The sequence below is a fragment of the Aptenodytes patagonicus genome, chromosome 7 (genome assembly GCF_965638725.1).
Source record: "Aptenodytes patagonicus chromosome 7, bAptPat1.pri.cur, whole genome shotgun sequence".
Classification (NCBI taxonomy): Eukaryota; Metazoa; Chordata; class Aves; order Sphenisciformes; family Spheniscidae; genus Aptenodytes; species Aptenodytes patagonicus.
This window is the reverse complement of record NC_134955.1, coordinates 20,984,766-21,012,325: the sequence shown is the minus strand read 5'-3', so window position 1 is coordinate 21,012,325 and position 27,560 is coordinate 20,984,766. Positions and strand designations below refer to the sequence as shown.

Sequence of the window (27,560 nt, the reverse complement as noted above, 5' to 3'; positions counted from 1 at the left end):
CTTGTAGCAGGAAAATAAAATTTTGGAGTTTTTCCAGTTTGTTGGACCCTAAGAACATCGAATAACTATTCTCTGCCAATTTCTTTCTAGCAAATTACAGTATTCTGCAGGGATTTCAAATAACATGTTGTTCCAAGGATCATTTAATTTTAACAATGATCTTTATTAGCTGTATTACTCTATATATGTTGAAAATGTCATGCAGTTTTTAATGAACTTTCACAACATCACTGTGAATTGAATAGCTTACCATCATCACGCTTGCTTTGGGAAGGAGAGTGGCAGCAGTGGGGGAAGTTGGCAGATTAACTGTAGAATTCAAGATCTTCCATCTCACTGCTCTGGTCATTGATTTCTCCTGCACTCACTGATTATCTGCTTCTAGTTATCCACGTGTGTAAGAGCCTGCCAAGTCAAGACCTATGATGCAAATCTTGTAAAAACTAATTCATTGATTTCTTTCATTCTTTTATTGTTCTCCATGTTCACATGTAGGACAACCCCCCCTTTTTTTTCAGCCATTTTCTCTTTCCATGACATTCTCATCTACTTACCGGTGCTGCTTTGCTCTCCCATTGAATTCATTGAAGATTTGTGTTAGGTGCAGTTAGCTTCCATCCTTGTTGGTCCCACAAAGTCTTGCAGGAATGATCTTCATTACCGTTCAGCATATAGATCCAACATATATCCAATATGACCATCTTCTCTGTGGAGTAATCTTCAGGTTCATGACTTCTCAGACCTCTTTAATGACAGTGAAGCCTTTCCAGTCCCTGTAAACTGTCCCACCAAGGCTAACACTAGTTTGGGTCAGTGGTTGCTTGTCCTGAGCATTTGACAGAGCCATAGATTTCTCATTAGCTTTTTAGCATTTTAAATGAGTGGGTGAGGTGTCTTTACTGGAATGAGTTTATCTGCCTCAGAAAGTCAGGTGGACCTGATGAAAATGAATGATCTGACTCCTGTATCTGTAGGGGGCAAGTGTTGTGCCAGGCCTGCTTCTCATTCCTACGCAGTGCTGGAGATTTCAGAGGTTTATGGATTTTATTGTAAGATTGGTACCTCACCACTAGGATTCCTGGACTCTTAGCTTTTCTATATTCCTCATTTTGAGGATGTTATCTTGATCCATGTTCAGGAGAAGATTCCTTCTTCTCTGGAGAAAGTTTTGAAGTAATGGAAGCACATAAAAAAATTAGTTTTGTTTGCTGACAATAAGTCAATTTGATCCCAGACAATCTGTAATGAAAATACTTTTCTTCTCGCTAATCCAATGTTACAATAATTACAAGGAGCAGATCAATAGCGGGAAGTATAGAATCGGAAGTGTTACTTCAGATATTAAGCCACAAATTGATCTCCCTGTCAAACCTTAAGTAAGTGCTGTATCAACACATATTTCAAAGATTGGAGGACGTTCTGAAATGTAGTAGTGATGGACTGAAGAAAGGAGAACAATAATTTGTTTTATGCAAGAGTATTAACTCTTTACAGCCCGAATCTACACAATCCTGCTATTATCTCGTTATGTTTTGCACTCACACGTTACGTGAGTGATTTCTGACTATTGCTCCACTTGGCTCCGATAACATACGGGATTATCTCTGCATAATAACAATCCTTGCTTGAATTAGAAGGAACCACCAGTACTTGCACACGATCCAACACAAGTCTTGTGCAACTGTCAAAGTATTCCAGCATTTATATGACAGATATTCTAATCCAAGTCAGTTATTGACCAAAATAATTCTTTCTTAGGAAAATAAAGACAACACCAGAAGACCTTCATAACACATAAGATTCTTGAATTTCCTTAGACAACTGATGACTGTTGCAACTCAGTGTACTGACTAAATTATACTGACCTGCTCTAAAGAAAGGAAAGGAAAAAAATCTGAAAAATTCTAGAATTCTTTGGAAAAAGAAACAGATAATAGAAATTTATGGGTTGTAGTTCTTCTTCCAAAAACTAAGACGCATAGTGTTCTTGAGATCACTTTCCCCTCTTAATGGGCAGAAGTATGAAAGTTGTTCTTATACTGTTATGGGCATGCTGAGGTTTTAGAAGCTGCAAATGTCACTGCTTAATTCACTTTATGGTTTTTCTTTTATAAGCCTTTAAGAAAGATTGAAAGAAGTAATGTGTCTCTGAAGAATTTGTTCCTGAATACGCTTTTTTAAGCATTAAACATTGTTGTGGCTCAGATGTAGCACATTTGAGAAGTCAGCTTCTTCTCTAGGAATGCTTGCCAGGTACCTGCAGTGATCTGGGAAAAATAGTTTTTCCTTTCTGTGGGTTGCCTCTCCCCTGATAAGCATATGGAAGGAGCACTTAGGAGTGAGGTTTTGGTTCTTCTCTTCCTAATGCTAGGAGATCCTGCAGGGAGAGGTTTGGTGGATTGTTAATTTTTTGTTGTTGTTCTTCAGATAAGGGCTGCTATTTTTTCTGACAGTACTGAGTCTTTTGAATTGCTTTTGCTAGTGCAGAGATGAAGACTTTTGACTGGAAGTGAATAGTTGGAGCAAGAAGTCTCTTTGGTGTAAACCTCTTTCACCTACTAACCGGTCAGTCTTCTTGAGTAGAAATGACTAGCTGAGCAGTCAGAACTTCTTCTATTTTTCCTAACAGAAATCACTTCTCTGTTTAACTGTTTATTAGTATGAGGGGGAATAAAGGTGGTAATTCTCAGGTCTTGGCCACCACTGAAGCCTTGTCAGCCAGTTATGATTAGCTTGATTATTTAATTACTTTTCCAGCACTAAGAATAAGTATCACTTCACAGTGGAGAACAGAGAAAAACTGCAGGTGTCCCTTCAGCAGAGCGAGAAGGCTTTTCTCTAGTCTAGCCTTTTGTTTACAGCAATGTTTCCAGCTGTGATACTTCCTTGCTGCCAAGTCATAGTAAATAGCTGTGTAAATCATAGTAATGCTTGTACCACTCGGGTACAGCCGATTGCTTTTTGACTCTAACGGGTGTACATATGCTTATTCTCATATTTTAAAGTTAATTGTTAATATTTCTGGAAAAGGAATAGCTTTGGGAATTGACGAATGGACACTTTTGAAGTGCTTCATCTTCAAACTTTGGATTTCATTCCTCACTTGAAGCATACACAGTTTTGTTTAAATTGTATTTTAATTTTATTTTCTCCAAGACTCTCTTCAGAACTAGAAGTCAGTAGCCATGGCCTGCCTGACCCAGGGGGCAGTCAGTAACAGTGCAGGTACGTTTAATTTAGGACAGCAAATACAGACTGCTGCTGTCCGTGCTACCTACAGGCAGAGCTCAGAACACTGGAGAGAAGTGGTAATGTGTCTTGGTGCTGGCACTTGCAGCCTGGACCCCAGCAGAGTTTTGCTGAGTGTTGTTCGCATTTCTCAAGGGGGGATGGGTAGGTAGGAGGCCCATGTGGATAGGAAGTTCATTGCCACGGGAGAAGGGTGAGTGGAGTAGTGAAGACTGGAAAGGACTAGTGTCCTAACTTGTTTGTACTTGACTGCCTTCTTTGTACAGAGCCATAGGTATGCCTGGCTTTTTGTATAACTGCAAACGATAGTTCGCTGAAAAAACTTACACTCAAAGCTGAATGAGATGTGGGACTAGGATAGCTCTTGAAGGTGAAGAAAAGGAAGAATATATGTTATGTGATGCATTGCTTTGGGTTCTTTCTGATTAGAGAAACCTGTATCTCCATAGGCACTTGCTGTCTTGCAGTGGAAGTCAAAATGGATTTTGCTACAGGGAAAATAGTAAATACGGGGAAAAAATCAGACCGCTTGTTATCCTTTTGTTCAAAGCATATTGAGATGGACCTGAAGTGGAATCCTGGCAGAGTTTCTCATCCGGCCTCAGCTGCAGTCCGGGTGACTGATTTGAGTTGGCAAGGCAACCTAAATCCCAGTCCGCTGATTAAAGATGACGGAGAGCTACTTATGGATGAATACCTTTCCCCCAGGAAACTGGTGAGTAGACATCCAACTTTTTAATGAAGTAGAAGAGGCAAACTGGCATATACAGAGCTGTATTAACTTAACCTTCCAGCTGCTTTTGTGATGATTGCAGATTGTTGCATATCTGACAGTTAGACTTCTGCATAAAGTAGATTCTCTTATGGAAATTTATCAAATGTTTGTCCTCCTTTCACCTTGTTTCATATCAAAAATATTCCCAGCATGAATGCTGCTGTCTTTATTGCCAGTTTTCTTGAAGCAGCGTGAAGAAAAGTATGAGTAGCATAATTATAATTTAAACAGATCTCATTAATGCCATCTGAAGTACCTTGAATCTTAGCATTAGAAAAAGCTTTTTAGATTAACCTTGTTCTAGAGATTGGAAATGTAACTTTAAAAGCACAACTTTTTTCTGAATTAGTGAAATCCTCTGTCGTGCTAAGAAGCTAATTAAAATATTCTGCAAGTGCTATAAGTACTTTCTATATATATCAAAGTGTGTGAAATTTCAAAGCACATTTGAAAGCCATGTTCCTTTTTGACCAGGGGAAATGATTTTGGCATGCAGCCTATTGAAAGAGCGTAACATGCTGAAATTTCTCGTGAAGGAATACTTGGTTGCATATTGTGTTGTATTTGCTCAGGCCTAATTAAGGGTGAAATCTTCTGGGACGTGTAGGAGCTGAGAAAATAACCTCACTTATCCCTGCTAAAGGAACGGAGAGCTGAGAGCAGAAGTAGAGGGGAGAAGCTGCAGCTTTCTGTGTTGCAGAGCTGGATAGAAATTAGTGAAAGACAGATGGGGCCAAGGCTGTGGTTTGGATGCTCCCAGCAGGCAAAGTGGTGATCGCGTTGTCCGTAATCCTCTGTGCATCCACTGCACTGGTGGAGAGGCACTAGCTTCTGCAGGGGGCATATTCCATCTGCAGGTTTACGCCACTCCCTAAGTATACACCAATCACAATTTCAACCGTGCGCTGTAGATTAGACAGCAAGTTGTTCTCAGGACTACTCTTCCCTTAATAGCTAAGTCTTTTAGTGTTTATAAAATGTCTGGAGATGCAAAAAATCACTTTGAGTGTATATTTTAAGCTTTCTGGAGAAAAATTGATATATGAACTTATGATCTATGCCATTCACTTTCCTTTGGCTCATGTGAACCTCTGACAACTTCTTGGTCTTTTTTTAAAATCTGGCATAGAGTTTGACCAGTCTAATGTGTTTGTGGCCTACAATACCCTGTATAAATCCAATGGGAAGTTCTCAGATTAGTCTGTTTTCTTAGGGCATGAACCAAAGCCCATTAGACTAACCAAAACAGCTGCCCTCTGACTTCAATAAACTCTGAATTAAACCCTTAGGAAGTTCTTTTGTTGGCATGAAATTCTTCTCTTTCTGAAGCTCTGCTGCTTTTAGTTCACAGTAAATTGTAAGCAGAAAAGTGTATGTAAGGCAATGTTACCCACATCCCATTATGTTGCAGTTCATTATTTTGTAATATTTTTTTAAATACAGATCAGAAGTTAAATTCTCCCACAATTCTAGGCTATTTTTAAAAATGGGAAAAAAAACTTTATTATTCATATGTACCCACTTGAACTTAATTGAGCCTTGCCTCTTTAAGATTGTGTGTTTTAGCATTTGTAAGGAATTCCATTTCAAAGAGTCTTTTAAATGGATGCATACTGTCCTACTAATTTTTCTGGACACAGTTATTTCCTGGCCCTGGAACCCGACATTTGTGTTGGCATAGCTGGGATACTTCCTGCTCAGAGGAAAAATTATATGACATTGTCAAGGAAACATTAACAATGTTTATAGCTTGTTTTAATAACATATCCAATCTATCTATTCTTTGACCTTTATGTTGATCAAATGGAAACTGCTGCTTCCATAAATTTACTTTCTCTGGATTTGCAAATGTAAAAATAGAGACACTGTTCAAACATTTAATCCGAATCAAGTTTTCACATGCATGTTTTTTTAAGGAACCACATGCCGTTGATAACCAAATGGTTTGAAAGGTTGTTTTGCTTAAATCAATACACTTGAATATCTTCTTGATTGTCTTTTAGTTGTGAATATTTTAGGAGTTACTGTTGTATTCGCTGAAGTGCTCTGGGAAGGAAACAAATAGATTTTTAAAATACATGCTCATTAAAGTAAAATTATTTTACATTCAAATAAGGACATAGGCCCCAGTTCTGCAGTGTTGCTTAGGCAGATTTCTGGACACCTGATGGAGGTTCCTGAGAAAGGTTTTTGTTCTGAGATACATACTCAGCTTTACTCCTTGCACTTGCAATGTTCTGTCTTGCACCAGTTCGGTTTGAGCTCGGGGAGGCTGGAGGGTCTAGCTGTGCAGAATCTGTGAAGATTGGGTGCCTTGGATTGCAGCCTGAGGCCTTGTCTCTACCTGCACATTTTACTAATTTTGTGTCATGGTTTAACCTCAGTCGGCAACTGAGCACCACACAGCCGCTCACTCACTCTCCCCACCCCGGTGGGATGGGGGAGAGAATTGGAAGAGCACAAGTGAGAAAAACTCGTGGGTTGAGATAAAAACAGTTTAATAATTGAAATAAAATAAAATCCTAACAATAATAGTAATAAGAAGAATATACAAAGCAAGTGATGCACAATGCAATTGCTCACCACCTGCTGACCGATGCCCAGCCAGTCCCTAGGCAGCGGCCCCCCCGGCCAGCCTTCCCCCAGTTTATATACTGAGCATGACGTCACATGGTATGGAATATCCCTTTGGCCAGTTTGGGTCAGCTGTCCTGGCTGTGCCCCCTCCAGCCTTCTCAGTCGGTAGAGCATGGGAAGCTGAAAAGTCCTGGACTAGTGTAAGCACTACGTAGCAACAACTAAAACATTGGTGTGTTATCAACATTATTCTCATATGAAATCCAAAACACAGCACTGTACCAGCTAGTAGGAAGAAAATTAACTCTATACCAGCTGAAACCAGGACATTTTGTCCTTTTTCTAGGGGGATAGCAGTCTATTTAGTAGTGTAAACATTAGGAGTCTACATTAGCAGTCCTCATTATTAAGGACTGTCTAAAAGGTGTGATACTTGTATTCCTTCACTTTTTTTCCAGTTGCCAGGTTGTTTTCCTCCAAAGAGAAGAAAGTTTGACTAAACTGATTCTTCTTTTCTTTTTTTTTTTTTTCTTTTTTTTCCTTTTTGCCTTCTTGGACCCTGTAGCACATAAGACAATTTCTACAAAACCATTGGTCCCTTGCCCGTTCTCTTCCTCTCCATAGCAGATCCTCATCTCACCTCACTTAAATCTTACACTCGTTCACTACAGGGTTTGTGGTCTTCTGTGGCCTTGTTTCAGCATAACGTTCACTTTGAAATCCTGTGTGATTCCATATCCCCATTATGTTAATCACATCTTCTGTAGTTTCTGCTTGCTGCCACTTCTCTTGCTGCGATGTCGTGTAATGCCCTTTTATATTTGAATACTCTTCATCCAAGCTACAGGTCAAAAGCTTTTGATGCAAGGATTGGTATCATTAGATGTTCTTTTTATTCTTTCTGCTAGTATCAATGTCAGTTTTCTGTTGTACTGTTTAATCTTCATCTATATGAATAGGCGTTCTTGCTTTTCCATTTGTACCTGTCCTATTAATATTTCCAGCTCCCTGCTCTGCCTGTACTTGTGTTGTGCTTACGTGTTGTTGTTGGATGTTGTAGAATACCAGGGTGAGCAAATTCCCCATTCTCCCTTTGTTCTGAAAACTGGCTATTAATGAGCAATACATTGCAATTAATTTTTAACTTTATTAGGGCTGTGGCACAGATTTCTCATTAAGTGTGTAGGAACTGAAATTAAGGGCTCCACCTGTCTTGAATCAGATTTTTGTGTTGTTCTATTAACCCCCACCCTCTCCCTGCTATTTGCAAAGGGTCTTTTCCTGACTTCCACAAAAGCATTCCACTTCTGAGAATAAACTCATTTTACAAGGTCAAATGTCTTCCAGATATTGTCACGTTATCAAAACTAATCATGTTTGTGCATGATCTTTAGAGAAGGAAGTATTCTTCTTATTTAGCTATTTATTGATCCTGCTCCAATTAATAATGTTTTCTAAACTTAGGAACATGTGTTCGGAAGTGGTGTTTAGTTTTGTTGCTCAGGAGGTTAGGGTGTATTTCATATGGTATGCACTCATCCTCACGGGGAGAAGAAAATCCTGGAGGGTCCTGGAACAACAGACTGGATTCTTGCTGAAATGACTCAATCGTTTCCTTTTTTCCTTGGCAGAAAGTTTTCTTCTCAGTTGTAAGCTAAATGGATTTGAGAAAAAAACTGGAGATCAAGGAAACAAGTGCAAAATCTTGATAAATTAAGTGGAGTCAAGGAGATGGAAGTAACTGACTGAATTTGGATCTGCTGAATCCTTCATTAGAATTGTGTAATCATTTTAAAATAATAATTAAATAGAAGGTTTGAAGTGACCTCTGGAGGTCTTCCAGTTCAATCTGCTGCTCAAAGCACAGCTAGTTTCAAAGTTAAATCAGATTGCTCAAGGTAACAGATAGTAGTAAACATAATACTGTGAACAGGAAAAAAATTACAAAGCGTCATTTAGTCTCAGAGCTTTCCTTTTATATGTTCTTATCCTAACACTAATGCCTTTACTACAGTGAAGGCTTGTAGTTGTTATATTAGTGTTCATCTTGCTACTTAGGCATCTGATGATTTTTACATTCAAATTGTAACATCAGGAAGCTTTGTATTTATATGCATACACACACATATGCTTGCCTTTGTATGAAAAAAACAGATTTTCATTTGCATACAGTCACAGCTGCTTAGCTAACATAAAATGGCAGATTACAGTCTTGAGTTTTGCATATTCAGTGACACAACATTGAGAAATGATTGTAGCTACTTATTATGCACCTAATTGCTAGATAGGAAAAAGAATTAATATTGAGGTATGACTTTTTTTATATCTATGTGAGGGAAAGTAAATTCTTAAAACAAATTTAAAGCAAAAATTCATGTAAGAATATCTACTATCCTGTCCACTCTTGACCTGCACGTTAATTCAGCACATAGTTAAAACTGAGCTTGTTTCCTCCTACAGAAATGATACAGGCTGTTTCTGGGAGATCAGCAAACCTCCCATATAGTTTCTGGTGCCCCACATGCCCTTTGAAGTTTGCTATAGTTAGGAGATCTCCCAGCAACTTGCAGCATCAGACCCTTAATACTGGTTTAAAAAGAGAAGGTGTCAGTGCTGTGAATCCTCAGCATGGGTCGGGGGGAGCTGAACTGGAGATGGCAAGACTAGGCAGGGGTCTCTCCATGTAGATCTGTTGGCATGACTTGGAGGCTTCGGCATGAGAATAAAGACATTTTTACTAATGAATCCACCACCACTTAAGTTTCATAATTATTGCCCTCATCTACACTTTCCATACAAGTCGAAAAGTTATCTTTGTCACAGATCGAACACCTAGCTGATCTCTTCATCTGAGCTGAGAAAAGAATGTATTTGTATGTTTATGCAGAAAGTAGTGAAATACAGCTAAATATTGCAATTATGGGCATTGGCAGCATGTAGCCATTTTGAAAGGAAGACTGCATATGGGACCACAGGGAAGTTCTGTTCCCTCTCACTGAAAATCCCTTGACTTAGAATCACTCAAAACCTTATTAATGTTCTAGTACTTTCTTAGAAGAAATATTTTGTCATACTTGTAGCAACATTTTTTTTGTGCAGGGAGAGATTATACTTGAGTTGGGAATTTCAAATAAAATCCCTGCAAAAAGCAATGAACACATGAATGGACATGAATCTAATATTTGCATACAGGTGTAGTATTAAAAGAAAATAAGCTCACCACTCAGGAATTCCTGTCTTAGCCAAATTAACCAGGATCAGCAAAATAAATGCGCAGCTGGAAATGCTTCTCTGACAGCTGCACGCAACATGCTCTTCAGCAACATATCCACTTCTCTTAGAGTATGTGAAAAATCTAGGGAAGAGAGAAGAAATCAGTTGTATACACCAGCTTTAATTGAACAGATATTATTTGCCAATTAAGGAATTTACAGAGAGCTGCAAGTGGGACTTGAACTGGATTTTCCAGCATCCCCAGGTGACTGTTCTGCCAGTTGGGAAGCTCTGCAAGCACTGAAGTATTTTTCACTTGCAATTTTTTACAGAATACTTATTGGCTCTTCTTGTCAGTCAGAGGAAAAGCCTTCCAAGCTAGTGCACACTCTCCAGTTAGATATTGGCCAGACATTTTGCATGATGGGAATGGTTTGTGAGCCATCATGGAGTTGCTTCTTAAAATACTGGCTAAATTATTTACCAATAGCTTCTGCGTGTTCTCCTGCAAAATAGTTTTACTCCTATTTTGAAGGAGGTCCAAAAATGTAAAGCAAATTTTGTCCGTCTTTGTTTTACTTATCTTTTACTCATCTTCAAAGAATTGTGCAGTGCTTTACCATGGAAATTTATCCTTTCAAATAAACAAATTTAGGGTGGAGTATAACGCTTGCTGCCCAGAATCAAGCTGTCAGAACACCTTGAACATCATGTGCCAGAAAGATTTCAAGGTTTGATTCTTCAGAAAACATCCTTCTTCTCTATCTGATACCTGCCTCGCTGGGCAGTAGATGGGTGGCAAGCAAAATCCTCCCTGGACACCAACAATCAGCCTGGAATTATAGTTAGTTTTTTCGAGGTATCTCTTTGGTGTAAAATAACTCTGAGTATATCCAACTCTTTGCCTAGAACAGATCCTTGGTCCCTTTTTGTCTGCTCTACGTTGAGGCTGAGCAGCTGTAAACAGCCAAAGAAATCTGTAGATGGCACAGCACCTTCATGTCTGTAAGCATTCCTGGGGCACAGGCAGAGAGACCTACTGTCCCTGGCTGTCAAAACAGTCCTTTGAGCTGTGGGCGGGCAGTCATTACCTGAAGCCACAGTGGGACAGCTCTGAATTGGGGCAGGAGCCTGTCCTAGACCTGGCATGGCCCTAGGAGTGAACAGATGCAGAGCGCCTTAGCATCACTTCTGCCTGCGTGGTGCCAGACATCTCTCTGTCCAAGCTGATGATCCCTTCAGTGTGTTTGGCCATGATATTTTTTTTTCTTTTGCTACCCAATAGCAGCAAAATTCTTCCTAAATATCCCTCCTTTCAAATTTTGGTGAAGGTTCCTGTGCTTTGAAATTAAACAACATAAGAGGGAGATCCTGCTAAATATGTGTCATCTTTATTTTAAATGTTTCCCCATCCTTTCCTAAATCTCCCCCAATCCTGGTGCCAGAATTTTAGCTGTGACACATGAGACGTATCACACTTCCAACTGCACCAGTATGCCAAGAAAGGTGTCTAGGGAGTAGGAGTGTCCTAACTATCTTCCACATGAACCGTTCACCACGTAACCTTCTCTTGAGCTCCCGCCCTGGCCTTTTGCTTGCTAAGTAGCTTGCAGTCAACACCTGGGGTCTCTGTGCTTCTGGTGCCTTTAAATGAGCTCATATCCTCAACCCGAGAGCGTTTCTCGTTTCCTTCATGCAGTACGATAGCTTTTGCATCCCATGGTTCCAAACTCTCCAAGCATCTCCTCAGCATCAGCAGATGGTAGGACAGCGATTTTCACAGAGACTCTTGGAAAAGCAGAACAGGGAAGTGGGGACTGAGAACACATGGAGTCTGTTGCATCTGGTTAGCACATGCTTCAAGGCAGCTAACTATAGTTCAAAGAGCTGGTAATGGCAGCCAATAACCCTTTCCAGCACTGGAGCCACAGCTCTGCCTGTTGCAGTACAATATATGGATGCAGTAAGCAGTTCATCTCTCAGACAGGGGAAGAAGTACAAATGGTGGATCTTGAAGAGGAAAAGGAGGGCAAAGAAGCACACTGGTAATCCCTGGTATGAGGAAGAGGAATAGGGAACCCTAGAAGAGGAGAGAATATAACTTTATGCAGCTTTTATGCTTGGATTTTGAAAGAGGAGAACAAGGAGCAGAACTTTGAAAGGAGGCTGTCTAGAATACAGCAGGGGGAAGGACAGCGTGCAGGGAACTTGCAGACAGAAAAGAAGAAAGTCAAAGGCTCCTTGTGGTGCCAGGACCTTCTGCTACTCTACTGACAAAGTATGACCCTAAGCTTATTACTTGTTCTGAGACCTCATCCTATTCTGTCTTCTAATGATGTACCCTCTTAAGACTATTTTGATGGGGAGGGAGGAGGTATTTTTCAGAAGAAGCTTCCTTTAATGACAATAACTTGTGTCCAAATCCAGCAATCCGGGTGCATGGTTGTGTGCCAGGACATCAGCTAGCTCTCGTTTCTCACGTACTCTTGTGCTATATGACAGACAGTGTCATCTGCTGAAAAGGATTACTGCAAAATGTGTCTTGCAGTGAAGGGCCTTGTGTTTACTTGTGGGGAGAAAGCAGTCTGTAGTTGGTAAGCTTGCCTTCTTTGCAGGAGCAAAACCATTTTTGTGGTGGCTGCATCTGAGGATAGAAAGTAAATTTCTGGATGCCATTGGGGACTCCCAAGTTTTCATCTTAGACCTTTGTTTCTCATACTCTAGTGGAGAGGCAAGAAAGTCTAGAAGCTTTCTTAGGCTCAGCCTGCTTAAAATAACAGTTAAAAAAAATAAGATTAAAAATAATTTTAAACACAATATTTTAAAGACAATTCAAAAGCAGTTGAAGATTTCAGATAATTCTGTTTGTTAGGAGTCCAAGTCAAGACCTTACAAAGGGAGCCAATTTTTCAAGGAGGGATGCTCAGCCTTTTCAGGAAACCATGCCCTTTTAAACTGTCATCTCAGTTACGCTCGGACTATGTTTGGTCCTTTGTAAGGGGATGTGGAACCATCAGAGTGAATGAAGTTGCAGTCGCTTGTGCGCAATACAGATTCTACTTGATGAGCAGGAATGTTGCAACCACCTTTTTTCCCTGCAAAATTAACTGGATGTTCTTGTGGTTATTTTTTTTCCCCAAACTCATAAACAGAGGTGGTTCTACACATTCCCTTCTAGTGAATAATTTCCCCCTTATTAAACAAACTAAAGAATGTTGTAACTGCTTAATAGTAAGAAAACTTGTCTCCTGTACGTGGAGGTTGTTGAATGACTTCCTGCCTTCATCTTAAATAGAGGGGCAAAAGGCAGGTGACAATACTTCTTTCAACCCATGCTGTTGATTGCATCATTGAGGAGGAGACACTGATGCCAGAGTCAGCCATTTCTTTGAAGCGGCCTTTTTTAGCCCCACATCCTAACTCTTTTGACACAGAAAGGTGAAAATTTAGCAGTTGTATCACTATGCATCAACTCTTTCAGGCCTTTATTGTGACACAAAAGCCTTGTTTCTCATCTCTCAAGGAGTGTTTCAGATTCCTCCATGAACCACTAACCCATCAGGAAGAAAGGATACAGTTCCCTCCTGGTCTGTTTTGTTGAATTCGTGCATGGAAGGATCCACTAAGCACCCAAAGCTGATGCAAAGGAAGCGGTGGGACATGTAGCCTGGATGGTGGAAGCTGGGGAGGGAGGAGCTGGGTCATAGCAGGAAGGAACAGGGGATGAGAGCAGTGGTAACATGAGATTGCTTTAGCTGCTTGTGGAATTGCAGCCTGGCGGCTTAGGACTTCACAGCCTTGCTGTAGTTTTCACTGGCTGTTCTAGAGCTTCCCTCTCTCCTCTGCGTATAGCTTCTGCTTGTTTCTGTCCTGCTTACCTCTGCCAAGGCAAAATCTACATGTATGTATCAACACAGACTTTAGGATATTAGGAAAGATCCTGTGATAAGATAGGAAAGATCCTGCATTCACACACACACCCTTGCTTAATGCAGTGGTTGATCCTATTATTTTGCAAAAATAATGAAAGATTTTGGAGGCTTCTATTTGCATTGCCTAGATCTTTTCAAATGAATTTGTAATTCTTGTAATTAGTGTTGTCTTCTTTCAGAAAAGTGAGCTGCTTGAGCTAAAATCATGTTTCTTTTTCATAGTTTTGGGTTAAAAGGCTAAACAGGGTGTTTTGTTGAGTTTTACTACCTAGTGCCTTTTTGTTTACGGGTGACATTTAAGGGTAACACTTCCTATCTGCTGAGGATTAGTACAAGATTTATGCCAATCTTAAAGCATGGACATACTGTTTAAATGAAGTTAATTGGCATGTAGGTCTGTTGTTGATTTGCAGCTTGAATGTAACCCTCAGCCTTGACTCTTTAAGCAATGTAGAAGTTATGTGAGACTAGAATAATTCAGAGCTACGAGGAAGAAAGATCTTTGAATACTAAACTTATTTCAATGTGATCACACGCCTAGCCATTTTGACCTGGAGTATATGTTGACAAAGCATGGGTTGAAAGCCTTTCTACACCTTTTTGCTCCTGTGTCATCTGGTTTATTGCATGAGAGTACACATATATCTCTGCTTATCTTTACAGAAAGTTTTGACAGGGGTAGATGATCTGCAGCGAGTGAAGGCCCTAGAGATGCGAGTAGATACAAGAGAGAACAGCTTGGGAAACTTTGGTAAGAAAACACTTTATCTTCTGCTCACCATCTCAAATTTTTCTTTATCGTGTCTTGAAGCAGGACTGGGGACTCAGAAACCAACAGCCAGTGTAAAGTACTGTCCTGCTCAAGAACTCTTGAAATATGATCTCCCTGGTACCTCTCACTCCTTGATCTCTGTTTTCTTCTGTGAGGCTCTAAATAGGACTGAAAACTATGGCAATGGGATGAGAGACACCACTTCTGTCTAAAGCCAATTAGTTTGAACAAATTCCTCTTGAATGACATGCCTCTAGGCCCTAAATGGCCATTTACTGATTACCTTGCCCTCTAGAGTGCTTGGCGCTCCTCTAGTGAAACAGTAGCCAAAGTTCAGTTTCTCTCCACTGTAAGATTCCCCTGTGGCTGAGAAATCACTAGTTGTATCAGGCTGCTCATGTTGCTAGCAGCCTGTCTTTGCGTTCTGTACTGCCTCATCGAGCTGTGCTGGATGATGTTCTTGAGGAAGGTTCTGTAGATACGTCATTTTGATGAGCCCCAAACAGCCCTAATGCTTGTGATTCGTTTCTATGTCGTCATCACTGCACTGGGGAAGTAAGGAAGTACCAAAGGAATTCCCTCTGTAGCGGAGTTAACACTGAGAATATTAAACCTTTCTTTTTTCCAGTACTGGCAGTCATTTTCTGTCATGTGGATTCCCATCACAACCAAGTCCATCTTCTGCTACGTTGAAGCAGAGTAACTACTGCAGGGTAATATTCTCTGTGCCAAAAGGAGTCACGTCCCCAAAAGTGGGTGCTGGTATTTTCAGCCAAGCAGTTCATTTTCATGTGCAAGTGACTATAATGTAACAGCCGATTAGCTTTAGTGGGTCTTTTGATGTCGATTTGTCAAGAGTGGTTAAGCAAGTACAGTGAAGGGGGCTTTTGTCTTGAATTTTATAGCCACTTTGTATTGGTTATTCTGTTTATTTCGTAAATAGGTCTCTTTCTGATAGGGACTTGGTAATTTAAGGTAAATTACATCTGTTTCTTTCAGAGATTATAATCTATTCAGTCATGTTTCCTCCAGTTGATAAGAAAATCTCATTTTTCCATTTCTACAATGCTCAAAAGTGGTGCTTCCATTCCTATGCCATTTCACATTAGCTGTGACAAGCTAGCAAAATGTTTCACCTTTTTCACTCTGTACTTCCCTTTCCTTTCCATTACTGGATTAAATCTCTTTCTTTCTGCTCCCTGTGGTTAGGCTTTTGCAACTTTTACAAAATACAGAGCACTATTCCCATGTTGTAAACAGTTTCCATCTTGTTTATGTCCCACCGTTTGTACCAAAAGTTGGCCCTTGAGGGCTATAAAAACTAGCAGCTGCAGGTCCCCACTGCTTTTGAGAATAACAGAACATCAAGACCATCCTGAATTTCCTTCTGTCTTTTTTTTTAAAGTGCATTTCTGAATTTCCTCCCTGTGAAAATCTCTTTGCAAATGTCAGCAGGTGGCTAGGGCAGAAAGTTTGCCACTTAATGCTTCCAGTGATCGTCAGTTCCCTGCCCTTTTTTTTCACATAGAATCATAGAATCATAGAACCATTAAGGTTGGAAAAGACCTCTAAGATCATCGAGTCCAACCGTCAACCCAACACCACCATGCCCACTAAACCATGTCCCTAAGCACCTCATCTACACATCTTTTAAATACCTTCAGGGATGGTGACTCAACCACTTCCCTGGGCAGCCTGTTCCAATGTTTAACCACTCTTTCAGTAAAGAAATTTTTCCTCATGTCCAATCTAAACCTCCCCTGGCGCAACTTGAGGCCATTTCCTCTCGTCCTATCGCTAGTTACTTGGGAGAAAAGACCAACACCCACCTCGCTACAACCTCCTTTCAGGTAGTTGTAGAGCATGATAAGGTCTCCCCTCAACCTCCTTTTCTCCAGACTAAACAGTCCCAGTTCCCTCAGCCGCTCCTCATAAGACTTGTTCTCCAGACCCCTCACCAGCTTCGTTGCCCTTCTCTGGACACGCTCCAGCACCTCGACGTCCTTCTTGTAGTGAGGGGCCCAAAACTGAACACAGTATTCGAGGTGCGGCCTCACCAGTGCCGAGTACAAGGGCACAATCACTTCCCTCCTCCTGCTGGCCACACTATTTCTGATACAGGCCAGGATGCAATTGGCCTTCTTGGCCACCTGGGCACACTGCCAGCTCATGTTCAGCCGGCTGTCAACCAACACCCCCAGGTCCTTTTCTGCCAGGCAGCTTTCCAGCCACTCTTTCCCAAGCCTTGCAGCAGTAGCGTTGCATGGGGTTGTTGTGGCTGAAGTGCAGGACCCGGCACTTGGCCTTGTTGAACCTCATGCAATTGGCCTCGGCCCATCAATCCAGCCTGTCCAGGTCCCTCTGCAGAGCCTTCCTACCCTCGAGCAGATCAACACTCCCACCCAGCTTGGTGTCATCTGCAAACTTACTGAGGGTGCACTCAATTCCCTCATCCAGAGCATTGATAAAGACATTGAACAAGACCAGCCCCAAAACTGAGCCCTGGGGAACACCGCTCGTGATCGGCCGCCAACTGGATTTAACTCCGTTCACCACAACTCTCTGGGGGTGGCCGTCCAGCCAGTTTTTTACCCAGCAAAGAGTACACCTGTCTAAGCCGTGAGCCGCCAGCTTCTCTAGGAGAATGCTGTGGGAGACGGTGTCAAAGGCCTTACTGAAGTCCAGGTAGACCACATCCACAGCCTTTCCCTCATCCACTAGGTGGGTCACCTGGTCATAGAAGGAGATCAGGCTGGTCAAGCAGGACCTGCCTCTCATGAACCCGTGCTGGCTGGGCCTGATCCCCTGGTTGTCCCGCTCATGCCTTGTGAGCGCCCTCAAGATGAACCGCTCCATAATCTTCCCCAGCACCAAGGTCAGGCTGACAGGCCTGCAGTTCCCCGGATCCTCCTTCCGGCCCTTCTTCTATATGGGCATCACATTGGCAAGCCTCCAGTCGTCCGGGACCTCCCCCGTTAACCAGGACTGCTGATAAATGATGGAGAGCGGCTTGGCGAGCTCCTCCGCCAGCTCCCTCAGCACTCTCGGGTGGATCCCATCCGGCCCCATAGGTTTGTGAGCGTCCAGGTGGCGTAGCAGGTCGTTAACTGCTTCCTCTTGGATTATGGGGGGGTTCATCCTGCTCGCCGTCCCTGTCTTCCAGCTCGGGGGGCTGAATACCCTGATGATAACTGGTCTGCCTGTTAAAGACTGAGGCAAAGAAGGCATTAAGTACCTCAGCCTTTTCCTCATCCTCGGTGACAATGTTCCCCCCCGCATCCAATAAAGGAAGGAGATTCTCCTTGGCTCTCTTCTTGTCATTAATATATTTGTAAAAGCTTTTTTTGTTGTCTCTAACGACAGCGGCCAGATTGCGTTCTAGCTGGGCTTTTGCCTTTCTCATTTCCTCTCTGCACGACCTAATGAGATCCCTGTACTCTTCTTGAGTCGCCTGCCCCTTCTTCCACAAGCGGTAAACTCTCCTTTTTTTCCTGAGTCCCAGCAAGAGCTCCCCGTTCAGCCAGGCCGGTCGTCTTCCCTGCCCGTTCTTCTTATGGTGTACAGGAACAGCCTGCTCCTGCGCCTTTAAGACTTCCTTCTTGAAGATTGTCCAGCCTTCCTGGACCCCTTTGCCCTTCAGGACTGTCTCCCACGGGACTCTCTCAACCAGCGTCCTGAACAGGCCAAAGTCCGCCCTCCGGAAGTCTATGGTTGCGGTTTTGCTGCCCCCCCTCCTTACTTCACCGAGGATCGAGAATTCTATCATTTCATGGTCGCTAAGCCCAAGACGGCCTCCGACCACCACATCTCCCACCAGTCCTTCTCTGTTTGTAAACAGCAGGTCGAGCGAGGCACCTCCCCTGGTAGGCTCACTTACCAGCTGTGTCAGGAAGTTGTCTTCCACACATGACAGCTGATTTTTAGGTGCATGTAGTAAGGCCTAAATTTTTAGGGGTATCGCAGGGCAGTTTGCACCTTTAATGTGAATGGTGTAAGCAAGGCTGCTGTTCAAGGTGTCAGGCTCATTGCATACTCCTCACCGGCTGCCTGCCCCTGAAACTGTGCGCTACTGACCTGCTCTCTGGTCACAGGGGTCTGGATAAATAGCCTGAGGGAAGGAGTAGGGTAGGAACCAGACCAGCTGGAATGACAGAAGTTCCAGTGTGACAGAAGGAAAAGCTTTTCCACCATTAGGACAGTTGAGCAATAGGGCCATCCAGAGAGGTTTGGAGTCTCCATCCTTGGAGGTTTTCAAGACCCGGCTGGGTGAAGCCCTGACCACCCTGGTCTGATCTCGCAGAAGACCTGGCTCTGAGCAGAAGGCTGGACTCAAGACCTCCGGCTGTCCCCTCCAGCCGGGACTGCTCTGCAATTTGGTGTTTCTGTTTGCATTCCAAACCTGGCTAATTAGCTTTCTTTATAGCCATATTAAATCACTTAACCTTGCTCTCACTGTATTCCTCAGTCACAGAAGGTGGGTAAGAGCATCTTTATCATCAAGGAATTATTTGTTTGGACGATCAGTTTGCACTCAGTAAACAATATTGTTTTAACTGTTTTTATGTGTAAAGATAAAATAGGCTGTGCAAGCTCTTAAATGGCCAGGTAGGAGAGTTGCAAGTTACTAGACTCTGGGTCACCCGGAACCTTGCAGCTCTGGAATCCCAAATTTACACTGCAATTTCCACTTGAGAAACATTTCAATGTTCACAGCCATACATAGACTAACACAAGCACTGAGGGCTTACATCTCCTTTAGCAAGATTTCCAGAGTGATTTAAAACATGTTGCTTGAGTTTTTCGTATGAGCATTCCACTTTGGAATGTGCTAAACTTTAAAGTGCCATCCTGCTGATCTTTCCCAGTTTGTCAGGTCAGCCTCTGCACAATGGCGTGACATGGTGGGGAGGAACAGTTACATTTCTTAGGGACAGGGTGTGGGCTAAAACACGAAAAGACTGATATTAAAATATTTTCATGTGATCAGTTTTAAAGTTAAGGAAAGGCTTCGTGCCAGAGCTTGTATCTGAGTCTTAGTGGGGCTCGGGGTAATTGTTGAAATCTCTAGTTGTTTGTTTTCAGTGCACCTTGCTGAGTGACAGGCGAAACACTGAACCGCCCTGGCAAGTCTTGTATCTAGCTTTGCAGAACTTGGACTTGACTTCTGTGCTCTTCAGCTGCATGTAGGCTTCAGTTCATACCCAAACAGATGGACTATTTCCTTTTCATTAGCTTATCCCTTTGGTTTTGATTGCTGACAGATCTGGGACCACATTCATGACCAACTCAGAAATTCCTGTTGAAAGTAATGGTGGGATAGAGTCATTTAAGACATTACATAGTTCTCTTATTTCTAAGTGATTTTAATAGCTACAAATCAAGTTACCCACAGTGCTGTTCGCTGGTACTTATTGAATTGTTGCCTGCTGGTGGCCAGGCTAAGTTGATTACGTGTCTGGAGACTGCCACTTCCCTTGCACCCATTTTATCAAGGAAAAGCTCTGCTAAAGGTTCAGAAGTAGGCACGCGTTATTTTTCACACAGGGTCATCGTCTCTCTTTCCTCTTGCTCTATTTGTCGGTATTCCTGATGTGAAGCCGGGAGACGTTTCTCGGCAGCCAGCGTCGCAGCAGCAGGTGCTTGTGTGGTCAGGAAGCCAGTGTGGAGGCTGGAGGCGTGAGTCTGGCATGTGCGTCCCTGCCCACACTGGTCTTGGTTTAGCTGGTACTGACAAGCCTCGCTGAGAAGGTGCCACAGCACCTGCTGCAGCAGGGCTTGGGCAGGCTCTCCAGGAGTCAGAAATATGTACTGGGGCAGCAAGCTTATGTTAAACCCTGCACTGATGTGTTTTTCTGTGAGATTCTCATCTTGGGTAGGTAGACTGCAGCTAGCTTGGGCTTGCCTGCAACTGCTGCCATCTTATCTCCAGTTGCATTGCCCAATTCACCCCAGAAATGTGCAAAAAATGCACATTTAGAACATGTGTGGAAATAACATCAAAGTGAAGTATCTTACTTGATCAAACACAGCTTAAGTGAATTAAATAGCCTGTTTAATTTACGTATTAGGTTGCTCTTGCTAGAAGAGTGCAGCCTGTGTTCATGTGCCTGTTTTGTACTGTAGGATCAACAAAACATGTAGGTTGCCTGATGCCAACGCAAGTATTTGTCAGTGATTTCTTTTGTGCATGTTTTTCACTAGTCCATATTCCGGAAGGCGTAAGAAGTCAAGCAACGATGACTTTTTGTTAACAATAGAAAAATAAGATATATGATGCTACCTAAAGAATACATTGTAATGTAAACAAGGTGTTATAAATATAAGTGTTGTAGCTTGTATAATATAATAAAACCAGCATCTTGCCTGTTTTCTCCTTATTCCTAGTCAGTTATCTAAATGTCACCTGCTGTACCAAGGCAGCTCAGAAAGACACATGCATTGCTACCCTGCTTGTGAAGTGCAGCACTTAAGGCAATGTTGTTGAGCGTGCATGTATCACTTTTATTCACCTACCTTACACTTGGATTTCTTTCTGCTCTTCATTTAGTTTTGTTCCACTGGGATAGTACAGTAGAATAGTTTAACACTAGTACATTGTTGGTCATTAATTTCAGAGCCATGTAACAAAAAGGGTATTTAGTGAAAGGGAATCATAGACAGATGAGAGAACATTGCTTGCTATTCTGAATTCTCAGCCTTGTACTGTGGTCATCAGCATTTTTCTGGACCATTCTTGTTTTTAAAAATTGAAATTATACGGTATGAATGCAGTTTCCGGATGAGGAATATGTTGTTTGTACTTTTAAAATTAATATCAGAAGTTAATATTGTTGATATTTTAGAGTATTTTTATGTTAATGTAAGAATAAATTGTGTCCTTGCTCTCAGGAAAGATGCCATGAGGGTTAAAATTAAGAAAATTTGAAGTATGTTGTTACATTTGGATAGATCTCTTATTTTGCCATCTTCATTTTACAATTTTCTCTTCTTAACATAATCTACCAGTCTCTAATATATATATAAGGAATTGGGACTATAAAAACCAGCAAAATCAAATGGACAATGAATTCTTAGCACCAAAGAACAATTACATATTGAATATAAAACTTAAAGGAGGGAAGAACCTGCAGAATTGGAGAAATATATTGCTAAAGTCTTGTTGGCAGATTTTTGCACCACTGCACATAGTATACTTTTATTTCAGTCTAGTAAACAGCACATTAGAGCTTAACACTCTACAGGTTCCTAGGGATAGATTGTGCCAAAATACAATAAGATGTCTGAGAAGGAGGATCAGGTTACAATAATGAAATAACCAGATGTGAAAATTGTATCATCAGCCTGTCACTCTGCCTCTTTGAATCCTTTAATAGTTGTTTTTTCCCTGAACCAAACCTAAATGCATTCAGTGGAAAGCTTTTTCTTGAGCAAGTCTCTCCATTTCTCTTGAGCTAGTCTTCTTGACTCCTCATTCAAATCTTCTGCTTAATACTGGTTTTTAAAACCCATTTGCTTTGTAATACTTTGCAATAGCCTTTGCTTGGTAACCCTTTAACCTCTCTGGTTGAATCTGTGGCCAGGCTATTACCTGCTGCTGTGCTGGGACTGGAGAGGCTACTGCATCCTTCTTGTTCTTTCCTTTAACACTTTGGGGGAAGTCATTCCATCTCTCTGTGCTTCAGGTTTTTTATCAGAAACATAGCAATTTTTTTAAATCTAGATTTTGATTTTTTTCTGTGGGGGTTTTCTTAGTGCATGGATCATATCTGAGGAAGTCTTTGCTCAGTAGCTAGTATGACTGCTGTGAATAATTAACAGAGATCCTAGTATCTCCTCTGTCAGGACTCCAAATTATTTTGTTGCCATACTTTATAAAACTTGTTTGACGTGAGAAAGTCAGGATGAGGATAGTGTGTTATAATTTGTATTACAATTTTTATGGATTATGGAAAATGATTAAAAAATAAGGCTAAAAAATTGCACAATGTGTTTTGAATTTTTAATATTTTCTAAAGATCTTTGCAAAGACATGAAGTTAAATACTTGCAGTATAGCATGAAGATCAATATGTGGATTATAATCACTCCCAAATAGAATTAGATATAGATAATGCTTCTACTAAAACATGATTTATTAAAATCTTTTTGCCATAAATGCTCTTGTTCTGTTTGAGGAAATGGGATGAACAACATGACTTCCTTTGTTTGCTTTTGAGATCCCACTCCCTTTTTCTTTTTTTTTTTTTTTGTTTTTTTCTTTTGATCCTTTGCAAAGAGCTGGAATGGTGTCCTCCTGGAAACTGCTAAATCACCCTTGCCAGAGGGAGATTACTCAGAGGACGCATAAAAATATTTGCTGAGAACGGATTTTAATGTTTTAGCAATGATCCAGTTTGTCTAAAATTGGTATTACCTCTACGTGGTTGCATGTTATACTGAAGGATGCTTGCCAGCCATGGGTAAACTCTGCTAGTGAGAATGGGTAGAAGTTTGCTGTTGTCAATAGCAAATGTTTCCTGGGACTTGAGTTTATATCCAAATTATTCTGTAGCTTGGAGGGATTTGGTCTATGATTTTGGTTCAGAGATACCTGTAGAAGCAACCAAAAAGGCAAATGTCTCTTGGGAATAGAAAAAAGCATTAATCAAAGTAGTAACAACAGAATACTGAGGTTTTCATAGATATGAAACTTGTACAACTGAATAGTAAACAATGGATCACATCCAGAAAATTAAAAGGAGAAGACAATGCTTAGCAAAATGTAAGTAGCGTTTTGGGGACCTGTGAACTATAAAAGATGATGATGTGACAAGGGAAATTATGCTTTTGTTGTTTGACTCAAAATGGCATTTTGAAGAAATGTTACTTAGCTGTGTATCCAGTAAGTCCATCATTACTTGCCATTAAATAGGTAGAAAAAGACTTTTGGGGAGAGAAGCAAAAGCATTGTGTAGAAATCAGAGGTCATGGAATACTATACTCTAAAGCATCCCTTACCTCTTCAGATTATCACTCAATTAATAGTCAATAAGGGTTGGGAATCAGACCAAAGAAAACAGTCACCCATCAAGCCAGTTTCTGTTGTTGTCTGTCTGGAAAGGTGCTCTATTAGAATTGTCAGAGAGGGGTTCCAAAACTTATAATTGGGTAGTCATGCAGACAATAAGTATATGTTGCAAAAATGCAAAGGGTGAAATATTTTTTGAGTGAAATAATCTCATTAATTTTCTTAGAAGAGGTCCAGCACAGATCTGGCAGAAACAGGTAAGAAATGCATGTAAAATTAGCTGCTTCAACTTGTAATTGTCAGAAGTTTCCTTTGCTTTACTCCCAGGTCTGCAAAGTGATTCTTTATTCTGTTCCCATAGGTGCCTATCTACCTCATCTGAGAGAGCTGAAGTTGAACAATAGCTTGCTTGTGTCTGTGAGGTAAGAAATGAATGATAACTGAAATAAACATAAAGAATAACAGCCCTCAATTTTATTTAAGTGATAAAATCTTCATTTGTGCTGCTTTCATTTCTTCCATTTCCCCATGCTGTGATAATGGATTAGGTCATGAATATATGCTTCGCAACCACGTAAGTTTAAGGACAGGACCTGAGCTGGAATAAATCAGTGTAGCTGCAATGATGCCAATGAATTAGCCCCAGTCTGCCACCAAGGAAGTTCTTGCCATGCTGAAGTCCATGGAAATTTGTCGCAAATTTGAAAGGAGCTAGAAATTCACCTCTTATCTATGTCTAGGCACTTGGATTTCAGAGTGTTTCAGCCTTCGGGCTTTTATTGTGCACAGTAGCCTGTTCTATACAGGTCAGGCCAGTTCCTCAGCTGATGAAAATCACTGGCTTTATTGAAGTCAATGAGGTTGGGTTTATGAGAGCTGCTATGAAGACTGCATGTCCCTGGCTTGCTGAGCTCCATGAAAGCATCACACATTTTCTCTCAGAGAACTGGGAAGTTGGCAGGTTGGAAAGGTAGAAGTGAAAATCATCGCAATGAGGAGGCAGAGCTGTCTTCTCTCTCCTGTGCTGATATCTATTACCCTTGGTAATTAATGCATAATGGAAAAGTACAGTTCACATCAATAAAGGGCTGTGTGAAAGGCCATCTTTATGTTAAACACAACTGCTCTCTGGCTTTGTACGGCTATCTGCTAAATTTGTGGGGGAAAAAAATAGTGATTTTGCTAATTCTTGTTAAAGAGAACATGTTCCCTGATGGGAAACGGCAATAAATTCTTCTTGGTCTCATGCATCATCACTAAAGTAGCTAATGAACTTCAGTTGTCCCACTTTGATCTTATTTTCCCTTGTTCTGGTGATGAAATGAAATATTTGCAGTCTAAATTTTTTTTTCCACCTTCTAGTACATAACATGGAAAAGTGGTGATTCTACATTGCTGCAATTATTTTAATGGCAACCAACCACCATCGTAAGCATGAAATTGCTCCATTATTGCAATGGAGGAGTAAGTAGTGGGTGAAAAAAATTATATTTTTGACAATATCAAAAGACATTTTATTATATTAAAAAGAAAAATAAAATTAAAAGAGTTTTTTTGTTTGGTCAAAAATCCATATTCTCTTAAAATGTGTCAATGGAAAATGTTTTGACCAGTTCTGTTGGTATTGAATACAGGATGCAGTTCAGGAAAACTAAACTGTTTAGTTTATTTGACTTATGGCTTTAGTAGGATTTTGCACATCCCTTTGTATTCTGAGACTCTTAACTTCTGTCATGAAAAGTTTTGGCAAACCATTTTCTGTGACCTGACATCCTTGTGGTCCTCGATGCAGGTAATGTTTGGTCTCAAGTTGAGTTTTGATTTGATCAACTATAACGTAAATATGTTTTGGCTTGGATATCAAGTCTAATATTATGATGCTTCCCAGGCACACAAACCCCAGGAGAAGCTACCTGCTCCTCCTTTAAATAAGCATGCTTTCTGTGTGCTGGTTAAATGCAATTGTTGGGGAATAGGTAAGACTGTTAGCTCTCCCAGACCAGAACTCGGTCAGTATAGTACAGCAGTAGCTTTGCTTTATTAATTCCCATCTTTGGCAATCTGTCATTGATAAACACAGAACACTTAAGGGCACAGCCCATGCAAGCACAGCCTGGGTACTTGAACTTTATTTTTGGATGTCTGCATCATGTCAATTTAATGCCCATTAAAACAACATTGTTGTCACGTCAGTAGCGATGTCTGCTATAGCTAATGTAACATAGCTGCTTCCATTCTAGCAGGCTGTTGCCATTTACTCAAAAATGTTTAGAAATCTTATTTCTGAATTAAACTTGTTGATGTTTGAATTCTGTCCAAAAAGTGATTATTTTGTTGTATTTGACCAAACCCTTGCAACTGAGGTTTTTGAGGCTGATAGAAAAAGTGTTCTTCCTTCTCATTAAAAGTAATTCCCACAGACTTTCTCAGCTATAAGGTCAGAATCATTGTGGTTGTAATTTAAAAATGGGCAGCAGATAACAGGAAGTGTCTTGTAAGGACAGACTGGAAGATTTGTTTGTTTACTGAAAAGAAGGTAAGAACAGAAAAGCAGGCAAAAGAAAGACAGTGTTTCATATATACTTGGGATGTTAAAAGCAGACATTCTTTTCATGCTATATTATGTGAAAAAAAAGTATCATGGTGAATCATTATGAACAAAAGACTGTCAGTGTGTATGCATGAGTGGGTAGTAAGATGGGAAACTTGCTTTTTGTCACTTTATTTTTGTTTGGGTCTGTCTTGCAGAGTAGAATTTCCTAATTATTTTAGGATTAAATGGAATTAAAACATCTTTTTTCAGTTTGAAAATGGGGGAAGAATTCTTGTGATAGTAAACTGCATATAGGGAGATGTCAAAATAAGGATTTATGATCCTGATTTTAGTTACTGATTTTTTTTGAAACGTTTACTCCTGTCAACCTCACATAGGAACTTAAGTTGTGAGGATGCTGAGGTGTGCGTTGCCATTTGCCATTCGACAGAAATCAAAGGAGGGATGTTCTGACAGTGAGGAATCCAGGTACTCGTGTATTACAATTTTCTATGGGAGAGCAAGGCTTGCTACATTGGTGAGTTTGGATATTGGCTTTTCCTGGTAGTTCCTGAAGGAGTTCTGGTTCCTTTGGTGGGGAATGTGGTTGAGCTACTTTAGTTGTAAATTCATGGTCCCTCCCCAACCCTCCTAAAGCATGTGTTACTTCTGTATACTTGAAACTTTGAAAGGCTATATATAGGTGCAGGATATCATTATCAACTATTTAATTTAATCCATAAGGAAAATATATCCAAGTTTATTTGCAGATAATCCATCTTGGCGGCTGAAAGGGAATTTCTTTTTTGGCTGTTTCTGGGTTTTAGTTTTCTGCTGGCCCTTTGCTAAAGGGGAACGGTACTGGAAAATCCAGTGTACTGTGGAAAGAAATTAGTTCAGATTGTTGTTAATTTTCTAAATCGCACTAATTTTATGAGGTCCTGGTTTGGTGACCTTTTCCCATCTGCTGGCAGCTAAGAAATTCTAGATTTATGAACTGATAATTGAGGATGAAATGTGGAGCCTATTCTGAAAAGTGCCTGTTAAAAACTGCCTCTTTTTTTGTGATGACACACGGTCCTCGTCTTTGTAATGTTTCCAGTAAAAGAACTATATTTCAAGGCCAATGAATTACTACTTCTGCTTTGGCATATAGCCTATGTATTTTTTATCAGATTGCTTTTATTCTCAATTCAGGAATGAATGAAAAGATCTGTTTAAAAACGTTGGATAGATATCTTTATGAAAAGGCTTTTAAATCAGATAGGGGAATCTCAGGAACTGGTTCCCATAAGTTTATAGCAGAAGCTGTTTCACAAGCTGAAGTTCATTTCCTCCCATTCAGCTCTACACATTGTAGCCAGCGGAAGACTGGTCTGCTCCCAGGGCTACTTAAGCAACTGCTTGTAACAGAGAGAGGTTATTATATTTTAAGTGAGATGAAATGCAGACACTGCAGAATGTGGGAACAAAAGTAAGTATGAGGCATATAGGGAAAGGAAA

The 27,560-nt window shown here is 40.8% G+C and overlaps 1 protein-coding gene across 2 annotated transcripts in view; it reads left to right on the top strand.

Annotated features, from left to right (window-relative positions):
* LRRC56 (leucine rich repeat containing 56) overlaps window positions 1–27,560 on the top strand; it is an 82,024-nt gene that overhangs the window by 23,349 nt on the left and 31,115 nt on the right. For both annotated transcript variants that reach the window (XM_076344277.1, XM_076344276.1), the window contains exons 3-5: window positions 3,800–3,964; window positions 14,410–14,497; window positions 23,886–23,946. In XM_076344277.1, coding sequence (XP_076200392.1) covers window positions 3,800–3,964; window positions 14,410–14,497; window positions 23,886–23,946 — 314 coding nt within the window. The remainder of the gene's footprint in view (window positions 1–3,799; window positions 3,965–14,409; window positions 14,498–23,885; window positions 23,947–27,560) is intronic.